Source organism: Mastigoproctus giganteus, chromosome 9 (genome assembly GCF_048544385.1).
Source record: "Mastigoproctus giganteus isolate SK-2022 chromosome 9, ASM4854438v1, whole genome shotgun sequence".
NCBI classification, from domain to species: Eukaryota; Metazoa; Arthropoda; class Arachnida; order Uropygi; family Thelyphonidae; genus Mastigoproctus; species Mastigoproctus giganteus.
The window spans coordinates 23,083,751-23,096,013 of NC_143583.1; the positions used below are offsets into that span (position 1 = coordinate 23,083,751).

At 34.7% G+C, this 12,263-nt stretch overlaps 1 protein-coding gene across 2 annotated transcripts in view; it reads left to right on the forward strand.

The window, feature by feature from the left end:
- Positions 1 to 12,263, forward strand: part of Ctu1 (Cytosolic thiouridylase subunit 1) — an 84,713-nt gene that overhangs the window by 42,123 nt on the left and 30,327 nt on the right. For both annotated transcript variants that reach the window (XM_090381971.1, XM_090381972.1), the window contains exons 8-12: positions 1,606 to 1,655; positions 4,378 to 4,442; positions 8,352 to 8,417; positions 9,627 to 9,685; positions 10,539 to 10,598. In XM_090381971.1, the coding sequence (XP_090238097.1) occupies positions 1,606 to 1,655; positions 4,378 to 4,442; positions 8,352 to 8,417; positions 9,627 to 9,685; positions 10,539 to 10,598 (300 nt within the window). The remainder of the gene's footprint in view (positions 1 to 1,605; positions 1,656 to 4,377; positions 4,443 to 8,351; positions 8,418 to 9,626; positions 9,686 to 10,538; positions 10,599 to 12,263) is intronic.

Below are 12,263 nucleotides of genomic sequence, written 5' to 3' on the forward strand. Positions count from 1 at the left end.
TTTAACTAACTTCATATGCAATTTTTGCGCAGTTGCTCATTAACTGGCTGAAGGGAACAATTGAAACTTAGTTTATTTGGATTTTAGAAAGTCATTTAACTCAATCCCTCACGAGAAGTTACTGTATAAACTAGAACATGCTGGGATTACTGGAAAGATTTTATGGATGGATTGTAGGATGACTGCAGGGCAGAAGGTTGTGATTAATGAATATTCTTCAGGTTAATGTAGCATCAAAAGTAGAGTCCCCAAAGGGTCAGTTCTTGGACTGCTGTTTGTAATTTTCTTAAATGACATCATTTAAGAAATAGAGGGCATATGGTGAAAATATGCAGACAGTGTAAAGAATGGTCAGAAAAGTGGCAGCTATGTTTTAATGCAGCAAAATGCAGTGTCTTACACTTGGGTAATAGCACCTCCAAAATAACTTATACACTTGGCAGGATGAATTAAAAACAGTAGAGGAAGAAAAGGATCTGAGTGTTATGATACAGGCAGATATGAAGTTCTGTGAGTGGTGTAAACAGGCAGCCTGGAAGCCTGGAGTCCAATTAATGATTTATCAAACAATATTCTGTAGAGATAGAGAGGTCATAATCCCATTGTATGAGGCAGTTGTAAGACTGCATCTGGAATACAGTAGACATGTATAGTATCTTATGTAGGGGGCTCCCAAACACTAATTCAACTCCACCCCCAAGTATGGAGATCTCATCTAAAAAAGACATTGAACTTTTGAAAGAGTCCACAGATGGGCAGCTCACATGGTGCCATTGGCAAAAGAGTAGCCATACAAGTTAAAAGTTTGATTATGTGGGCTACATAGCTTGGTAATCAGACATCTTAGATTCGACATGATTGAGGTTTATAAGGCTTCGAGAGAGGTTAGTAAATGATTGAAGGCAGAACATTGCTATAAATAATTCAAGACTAGGGGCCATAAATCACCTCTGAAGGTGGTTGAGGCCGACGGTTTGAAGAAATTCAAAGCTCACCTATGTGAGCTAGGGAGTGCATAATTTGTAATTTCTTATCTACTTTTTGTTTTGGTTGGTGCAGGAAAAGTTTGTAGCTTGTTGCACTGTATGGCAAATATAATCACATTAAACCTGCATAGAGTACATAACTGCTAAATACTGTAAATACATACATTGGTTTATGTTTGTTTTTAATTTTTATCTACAATATAGTACTGTACTACTTTACTTAAGATATAATCAGTTTTATATTATGTTCTGGGTTATTTATGTGAAAATAATGCAGATAACTGCATAGATATCAGTAACCTAACCTTAATTTATAATGTTATTCTTATTGGGAAAATGGGAAACATGCTTTTCCCTTACTTTTCAGTTATTCAGAAATTCATTATTTGATACCTAATGGAGGAATTGTGTCTGATAACTGAGGAATGGCTAACAGTAATTTTCTTTATGCAACATGTTTCTGATAACATCTGATGTAATGGTTACAATCTTGATAAGAAAATGGATAAAATATAATATATTTGGAAAGATATATTTAGATTTATGGGAATTGCTTCTTCATTTAGGAATGTAATTATTTTCATGCCCAGTAATCATTTTAATCTTTTTATTTTGACAGTTTTACGTGGTGATATTGCAAGACTTCAGAGGTGCACAGCTATTACAACAGTGAGTCTTTTTTTTTTTTTTTTTTTTACATAAACAAGTTGTAATATCAGAGCATTGTGCATATCTATTGCTAATCAAAAACAGAATTTGAAGAGAACAGATAGTTGAAGAGCATAAGCATATTTCATGTCATACAGATTGAATGTTTACTGCCATTCTCTGATCTGAAAAGATGTCCAACAGGTGTTAGTTGGACATCTTATCATATCATTACTAGAATGATATGATAAGGAAATATTGCTTCTTCTGACTTCAGTTTATTAAAATAAACAATGATACAAAACTAGAAATTGAAAATATAAATAAATATATACAAGAATTTAAAATTACTGACTGTGTAAAATAAAGTAAAACAGGATTATATATATATAATTAAAATATAAAATAAGACAACTAAATAAGTGCTAAAACAAGAAGCTTTTAAGGTGGTTGGCTTCTTCTTCAGCTTGATAAGATCAATGACAGTGAACCAAATATATATATTGCAAAGGAAAATCCCATGCATGCACAAAAAATCCATACCTGTGCATTGAGTGTAGTGGGAGAAAAGGAAAGGAAAAAAGAGGGAGAGGGAGGGGGACTAAGAGATAGAAGACATTAATCATCAGAGTCTGTGTTACTGTTGTAATGTCTAGCAGCTCTATTATTAACTTGCCACCTCCATAATGAAGTGAGTGTGGGTCCCAGCATTATGATTAATGATGTGACCCGCTGTTTTTTTTTTTTTTTTTATGAAAACCCAAAACACGAAAGATATCAAAACCTATAGTACTTAGTACCGTGCATGGGTTTGAAGGAGAAGTATGGGGAGAGGGGGATGCCGGAAACTTTGCTCTAGAGACTAAACATGGGTTTCACCACTTCAAGCCTCCAATAAGCAAAGAGGTGGTATTTCACCGGTTGATGAAAGTCATCTACCACTTGCTACATGGAAGGCTTCTAACCATGGGAGATGGCATGTATCACAAGCATAATCCAGAATTTAAACGTTAGACCAGAATTCTATTATTCTAGAATAATAAGTGATCCTGTGTTGTATAAAACCTTGTCTTTCAGGGTTTAAAAATAAAATGTAAAGATAGAAAAAGATATCCCAGGGGAGAATCTGGCACACTTCTATTACCAGTTCCTCTCAAATATATTTGATATATAATGATGTGTATTCACATCAGATAACTTAAAAGCATATGGATAAGATATGCATATACATATAATTTTTCTTTATCTAAAAGTTAATTGAGTTGTTAGGTTAAATATAAATAATGTTCTTTTACAATCCATCTCTGCAATTAAGCTTCTCAGTCATTCTAGAATCTAAGTGAACATGTGCATTTAATGTTCATACAGTGTTAAGTGTTAAAAATGTATTGGATTTTAAAAACTGATTTGTTATATATTCATAATAGGAATATTATCATAAAGTGTTACACTTACTGGCCACTTTATTAGAGGGCAGTGAGCTAATAATGGGTTGGATCACCATTGGCCTGAATCACTGCTCCAACACAACATGATGTGGAGAATATTGGATTTATATAACAAAACTGTTCTAAATTCCTGGAATGACACTGGCTGATGAGTGTATTAAACTTACTTTCCAGTTTATTCCAAAAGTGCTCAATGGGATTGAGATGGATGATTGGGCTGGCAAGAGAAGATGCTTGAAATCTTCCTCATGAATCTCAGGTATTCTTTTACAATCTGGGACAGTGGATAGTTATACTTTCATCTTGAAAGTACAATATCTACATTTCTGGGTGTACCTTATCTGTAATTAAGTTCAGGTATCTTCTGGTGGTGCTCTTCAGAGGGATCAGATGCCAAGAGTATGCCAGGAAACATTCCCTGCACTGTCAGTACATGACAGGATGGTTCCAGTGCCTTGTGGTTTCCTCCATATGTGCACTCTCCATCAGCGTCAAAAAAGCATAAATCAAAACTCATCACACCACTTGACTTTCCTACAGTTCTCTGAATTCCTGGTTAACACAGCCATAAGACCACCATGAGGGTCTCCTGCTTCCATAGTGTTTTGTTTGTAGAGTTCTTCAGTTTTGTGGATACTGATGCCCTGTGATGTTTTACACCAAATGCAGAGATCAATTGTTCCATCATTTGGCAGCAATTACACTTGATAACCTGCTTCAGATGTTGGACACTTCACTCTATCAATTTATATTTCCAGCCATATTTTCCATATGGTAAAGACTTGAAGAACTTAACAAGTGTAGCTGTCCTTTTTTTTTGTAGTGCTGCTAAATGTGTACACCAGTGCAGTGGTCATTCTGTTTGGAAGACTATAAGATTCTGTGTATTCTCCATTGCAGTAAGTGAAGTGATTTGGGCATTTGTTGAGTGACATGGCTTTATAGCGCTTTGCTGTACATATTTTTACACATAACTCAAATCTCCACGGTCCTAATAATGACTAAGCTGCTACTGACAACACATATAGGTTATACACTGTGAGCCGACCGGGCTAGCCGGGTGGGTAAAGTGCTTGCCTGGCAACCCAAAGGTCGCGGGTTCGAATCCCGCCTCGGGCTTGGATCAAAGTACTGCAAAAACCTTGGAAGGTGCATTATGGCCACAGAAGCTGATGCGCCACTGTCTGGTGTATAGGTTTTGCCTTAGTATGCCTATGTCTGGTATTGTATTTTGTGTTTTTAGGCAAATAAATGAATTCATTAATAATAGTAATAATAATGTGTACATATTTTAGGGCACAGAGGGAGCAATTCCAAGATCAAAACCCTTCAAATATACTTATGAAAAGGAAATTGTTATGTAAGTGTACTTTTGTTCTATGAAAAAAAAAAGAAAAAAAGCTTATCGTATTTGTTTTAGAAATGTATTAAATTCTCAGTATGCATATTTTTCCTTATATTTAATATTTATTAGACACCACATACAGATACCTAATCACGAGTTTAAATAAGTCATTATTTTCTCGGTTATTTCCATTAAGAAATAACTACAATTTAAGCCATTACCCTATAATAATTGCCTTTGTAAATAGCATCATGTTCCAGAACATATACCATCCCCTCGATCACATGCACAGCTGCTCTCAGTGGTGAGAATGTCCAGGCAAGTAAGAGAAGAAAGGTGACATCATAAGAGAGAAATTAACCCCCAGTTGGTCAGTCAGCGAGCCCAGCAACCCATTCTGCCCTCAAAACATCAGTTCTCTTGTTATTATGTACATTGATTTTAAACTCAGAGCAACCAAAAAATGAAAAAACATAAAAGAATTTTTTATTATAAATAAATTATATTCTATTTCTGAATAGATGCATCCATAATGCATTTATATTCCTCCCTATATTCCTATTTATTATCTCCCCTCCCCCGAGATAATTTCAAAATTTTTTACATTAAAAGCTTGGGAGCATTTTCATAGGTGTTCTCTGCATGTTTAAGGGGGACAGTGTAGTTCCGCAAACATGTAGACCTGACAACAGTTGACTTGGCTCAAACCGAGGAATTAAAAAACAGGTCACACTTCAAAATTTTAAATTCCTTTGCTCGAAATGAAACTATAGCAAATTCTCCAGTAATTAAAAGTTTGCCATTGCTATTGATGATCATAATAAACTGAAACAACAAAAATCCATTAGTGCCTTAGTACTAATGGATTTTTGTTGGGGGGGGGGGGGGATAAACAAGAATTATGATATTGTTGGTTGAACTGAACTGACATTTCACCACACAACTTCCAAGTGGTGAAGAAGTTGCTGTTATTTTAATGTGGAAGTTTCTTCTTTAATGAGAATGTTGACAGTACCTCTTGTCTTATTTACTCTGTTGATGTTTAAGATAGAAAAATTACATGCCAAGAGTAAGGGAGATAGGTCATGTGAACCATTTGATTTTAACATAAAAATTCTGAGGCAGCAACAGTTTGATGGTCAGTTGTAGAAGTTAATGAAATAAGTTATCTAGTTTGTTTTTAAAGCTATGGGCATTCTGATAGGATAAGGGAAAACCTTATGAATTATGAGTTATTTAAGATAGCAATATTGTGAGTGGCACATTGCAGAAGCTCAGGTGATTAAGATTACTTCTGCGATTGTAAGTAAAATCCTCTGTTGTGGAGAGGTGACAGACCTAAGCAACACTTATGTTCGTTTGTACTCCACAATGGTCATAAAAGTGAGCTTAGGAGAAAGTTCCGTTGAATTTTAACAAGTGTTGTCATGTTTAACGCAAAATAGAGCAGTAATATTTATTTTCATAAAGCATAAAATGATGTGTGTGTTGAGACTTTGTTCCTGCTTTCTCCCTTTAAGCCTTTATGTAATGTGTAACTCCTTCAAATGATGGAAAAAATGGTTCAGTAAACCTGTTTAACTGACTATATGCAGAAAGGCCAGTCTGCTAAATCCATTAAACTCCAAAGAAACACATGTAGTTGTTGAACTTGCTAAATGTTATGAAAAGTAATATGAAATGTTTATCACTATGGAATGATAAACATTAAAGCCACGATGCTGTAATTTACTGTGCTAACCAGTTGTGTTAAGTAGAAGTGGTTTAATTTTTGCCATGTTATATATTGTTAATGAAAACTGGCTGAAGCTCATACAGAATGTGAAGAACTCATGCATACCCTTTCTGCAAGTTCAGAAAAGATACTCAAATGTGACTCCTACTGATGTCTGATACATTTGGCAGCCTTATAGAAGGTGATGATTAGGAAAGTCTTGGCATGCTTGCTTTCTGTACAATGTAAATTTTGTAAAGGGTGCAGAACACATGATTTTTCTTATTTTTTTCATAACAGCAGGGACTGTAAACACAACTTGGTACATTTCAACAAGTTATTTTATTAGTCATAAAAGAGAGCAAAAATGCATACAGTATTTTGGTTTTTTTTTTTTTTTATCTGATTATGTGATACTGTATTAATAAATAAAAGCATTCCTTGTCAGCCATGAGTTAAATTCCCTTTATTGTTAATTAAAATGCTAAACTGATCATAAATACCATCACACTGAGGCAATTACTTCATTAGGTTACCTTATAACCAAAAAGGGCGCCTCTGTAGCCAGGTGGGCAGGAGCAGCAGTGCGTAGCACACGCTTCTTGATTAGACCTGGGTTCGAGGCCGTCACCACCAAATACGGAGGATGCGGAAAGGTCAGGGAATGACCACCGCATATTCCCGGAGCAATATGGCCTTAGTTGCTAATGCTCCTAAAAACCAAAATAACAAATAACAACAACAGCCTCCTTTAATATAACTGAATAGATCCCGTCCACCCCAGGTGCCTTGGATCAATTTTAAGTAAGAGAACACATGCTTTAGAGAATTATGCTTTAAGAGATCACAAAATAGAAAAATCATGAAAAACATTGCAAAACATAGGAGTAGTACTGAGAAATGCAACTATAAAGTCTAGCACCACCTCAATATATATAAAAAATTTTTCTCCTGATTTTGGTGGATAATTCTTGAGAATAGTCATTTGCAGAATACAGTAGGACACTCACTGTTCATGAGTGTTACATTCTCAAAGATGTTCAAAATAGCAAATAGGTGTACCTTTACGCATAGATGCTGAAAGGAAGATTAGATTCTCAGCTTGCAAGATATTTTCATATGAAATATATTTTAATATTGTATTAATATATTTTATAGCCTAAATATTGATTGGCCATTTGTCTTGCCAAGTGTACTGTGAGTAGAAATCTAGTTATCTGATTGCAGTGTTTGTGGTATAAATTAACATGTCAGACACCATGCTCATTTGGCAGCAGGAAAACTAGACACTATGTTTCTAATTTTCAACACAGCCCAAGGCAAATCCACATATAGGAATAAAAGTTAACTATGTAAAGAAAACTAAAATGCTTTTCCGAACATGTATGGAGGATATTCTCTTGGACCATTCACAGCTGGAAAATTATGACTTTATATCATAATTTGTCAGCTCTGAATTTCCATTTTCTGTTGGCAGGATGGTCATTCAGCCATCTACAGCTTTTGATTTTAGATGCTAAAGAACAGAGTGCCTGATAGAAAATAAAATTTAGTTTCAGTATTTTACATGTTCATCACCAGTGACATTCATTAACCAGGCATGCAACATTAAATTTATCATTAGATATTGTAATAAACATATAAGATTAAGCATGGAACTAATGCTTGACAGGCATTTCCAGGCCAGTGAAAAAATACTTATGGCAAAGTTAGATTCAGTAATTTATCAAACAACTGACCAGTGGTAGGCAGAGTATGTATCAAAGTGCAAACCACAAGTACTCAAAGCAGCTGCCTGTGATCCAAACAGAGGTCCAAACACTTAACTACAAATAGTCATGGCTTGAAGACACAAGGTTCGCTGGTAATATCCACTCACATATTACTCCTGATTGTGTATATTTTCTAAACTGAGAAAATGGCAGACTTTTTGAATCTTTGTCATTTGATAGCTCTCATTTTGAACAGCACAGCTGTTTATGAACTTGATTGGATCACTCCATGTTTAGGTTTTCTTTACAAAGTTATATACATAACCGCAGTGTAGTTATTAATTGAAGGAAGGGGATGATACTTTCTATTTCTAATGCTTCACATAGTGATCTAATTTTGTTCTGTCTGTATTTCATCTGTTCAATTCAACATGTCTTTTATAATCATAATTACTTATGTAAATGTTATATTAAAAAAAACCTAATTTTTATTTTCAGGTATGCATATTTTAATAAACTGGACTATTTTTCCACTGAGTGTATATATTCCCCCTATGCATACAGGTAATGATACTTCTTTGTGTGTGTGTGTGTGTGTGCGCGCGCGCGCGCGCGCGCGTGCGTGCGTGCGTGCGTGCGTGCGTGCGTGCGTGCGTGCGTGTGTGTGTGTGTGTGTGTGTGCACGCGCATGCACACTTTCTTGTGATTATGTTTTTTCATGTGCTTAAGCTACTAAATTTAATTCACGTGTTTAGAGGTTAAGTAGTTAGGATATGAACAAGCCCACAAATGCAAGAACAAGGGAACAGAAATGTAAAATTTTGGGAAGCAATAGAATATTAGATCTCATAAAGTATATTTCTGGGCAGTGTGTTATTGATCATGAGAATAAGTTGCCTTCCAAGGTAGATGAGGTAAACAGTCAAAAATGAGAAAATTATGATTGGCTCAGGGTGTTGACTCAGATTATTTTTATGGTGAAGAATAAGTTTGCTTCTTTGCATCATTTGGCCTGATTAATACTAATATCACCAGTGAATTAATACTGTCAGAATCTATATTGTCAGTTGTTAACAGGATAGAAGGTTTCAAGATAGTGTATGAGTCAGGAAGTGAAGGATTTTTCCATCACTTTAGAAAGATATAAGGTAACTGTAATGGAATGATAATCAAAAGGGAGGGATTTATTACTCTGTTTTTGGAATTGGTTGGATATAAGCAGATTTACATGCAGTAGTTAGCTGGTGTTAAAAAACACCAGTGGGATAATAAAGTGTAAAAGGATAACAAAAAATAGGAGTTAACTGCCATGTATAGGTTTTAAGAACAAATGGAGAAATGTTATCAGGATCTGACTTCTTGGCATCAATATGATTTTTCTGATTATTTTTTTCAATAAACTAAGAGAAGCATTGAATGAAATGAGTTCGATATGGTATTAGTATTAGCTTTATAATGCAAAGAAGCCATAGACTTTTGCTGCACTGGCCAAAAAGAAAATAAATAACCAAATCAAAATAAAAAATACTAAAATAAATAATAAAAATTAATAATTAAAACAAAAAAAAAAACAACCTTTGTGTCTCCCTTTTCACATAGTCTCCCTTATCTGATCTAAATGGTAGGAGGAGAAGGAGATTTACCATACTCATTGATGCAAGAATTAGTTCACTTAAATAATGACTTTCTTTTTGCTTTGCTATCACATTTCTTGAAATGTAACTCCAACAGTCATATGACACGGTATTAATACTGATAATTTTAATATTTCAGAGGCCATGCTAGAACTTACTTAAAAGACTTGGAAGCAATCAGGCCAAGTACCATATTGGGTAAGTAGATTATCTTAAAAAAAGATTCTTTATTTTAATTTGGAATTTTGCAGGGGTTTTCTCACAAGCAGTGCATAGCTGTGTTGCAGATGTCATTTATTTTATAAAGTGAACTTGCAGTTCTTCAATAGAATCACTTCTCTTTATTAATAGCTTTTTCAATTATTAGTAGGTCCGTCATTCCTGTGTAGCTGGAATGGAAACATACCAAGTTTCATTTTTGAAGGCCTCTTTCTTTCTTATTTAATATACACAAGGGAACATAGATTTGAATTGAGAAAAGATAATTGCTGAATAGATGTAAGAAAATTTGCTTTTAGCTAAGAAAAGTTTAATCCATCTGACTGTTGGAATAAACTCTCATCTATCTCATGGAGAGGAAACTTATCTAAAGGTTAAAGATTGAATTGGAGAAATAGAAGAAATAGGATAATAGTTAAATAATCCTTGATTTAACACTTAAACTCATATTGAGAAATCTGGGTTTTAATCTTGTGAATGACTGCAGGATCCATAAAGGCCTCTTCAATTGTGATTGTAGTGATAAGTGTGCAGACATAAAACAAAACAAAACATATGGAGTAGAGTGCCATAAGAACTAGCACACTGTGGCCTGAGTAGCTAATACACCATGACTGATGAGGCACTTTTAGTTATGAAGAAAATATTTCTTAATTTATTAATGTTTTCATTCCAAGAAATATGCTGAAAATGTTTTCTATTAGAATGTGCAAAAATTGTTATAGTTTTAAAGTGGAAATAATCGTTTACAAAGTAATTCTGCAGTAAAATATTAACATTATATACAATTATATAAGTAATATTTAATAATTGATCATCTCTGTACCTGTAGATATTATTCATTCTGGAGAATGCATGGCAGTGAAAGAAACCATTAAGCTGCCTACTCAAGGTATGTTTTCAAACAAATAATGGCTGACTATCTTAAGTATATGGATATTCAATATATAATTCATTAAAGATTTTAATATATTCATGTGCCATTTATAATAGTTCAGTTACCACAGTAGATGCAAGCATGAATTCATTCTTAGTAAAACATTAACATTACATATTTAAGTAATATTTAATGTAAACCCAATTCAAGGAACCTGTCATGCACTAATTTATCCTTTTTTTTTTTACTTAAAAATCATTGCATTTTTTTTTTAAAGTTAAATTAATCTGTTTATTTTTATTAATACATATTGTTTTCTCTTCATTTTCATTTAATTAAAGCCCATAGTTACTCTGTATAATACTTCTGGCAAGGTGACAATTCTGTCACTTGTCAGCCCTTTGCTTAGTGCCATCAAGGGTTTTGTTAAGTCCTGTGGTTATCTCTGTACCTTATAATAATGATCATTTATTTGTTTTTCAAATTCAGACATAGACTGAATAAATTGACAGAATTTTGCTTATATTCACACTTTTGTTTTTATGGCTCTGTACTGATTCAATACTAACCACCAGTTAATAGATTTATCACTGCAGGATGAGTTAGTACCAGTCAGGGGAGTGCATTTTCCTACTGGGAATTGGGATTTTCAATACACAACCGATACAAGCTGACCATAAAAAGTCCACACAATTTGCAGACAGAATGCATGTACACCCATGTCTTTTCTAGTGTAGTTGAGCTTGTAGGTAGTACAGTGTAGGATTCATAAAGGCCTCTTCAGTCACTATCCTTCCCACACCATTAGCATTTGTAGAGGCATATGATGCAAGAAAGCAAGCTTATACAGCATCAGCCAAAAAAAACAAAAAAAACCCCTTCCCATTTCACCCTATACATTCGTTCCAAACGTTTGTCTAGTTCTGCCTTGAATTTATTTAAGCTATCAACTTCCAAAACGACAGATGGAAGTTTGTTCCAGCAATCAACTACCCACTGGCTAAAGGAAAATTTCTGCACGTCTATTTGATAACTGGCCTTCCCAATTTCAGTTTATTCCCCCTTAGGTTTGTAATCTGAGTAAGAGTAAGAATCCCATCAGCATTGAGCCTGCTCAATCCATTCAAGGCCTTTTACATCTCAATCAGACTGCCTCGTAGGTGCCTAGTCTCCAGGTACTGCAATTTGCAGAGTATAAGCCTTTGTTCCTATAACCAGTCTTGTTGCTCTTCTCTGTACTCATTCTAGCAATTCTGCATCCTTCCTAAAATGAGGCTTCCAGACCTGTACACAGTATTCATGGTGTGGCCTGACCATTGCCTTATACAAGGGGATAATCACCTCCTTACCCCTGTTTGCAAAATTCTGGTATATTATTGACAAGACCCCATGACCTACTCTGGCAGCCTGTCTGCACTGCTCAGAAAATTTCATATCTGACTGCACAATTACCCCCAAGACTTTTTCATTCTCCACTATCCTGAGTGTAACACCACTCAGTTGGTACATTTCTCTGGGGTTACTGCTACCCATGTGCAGTACCTTGCATTTGTCAGTGTTAAACTTCAGTTGCCACTTCTCATGTAGACAAGGCCTATATTTAAATCTCATCATTGATGTGAGGAATTTTTATGGGCTTTTTTCAATACATGCCTGAATTGGTCAGTCTCAGGCAAGGAT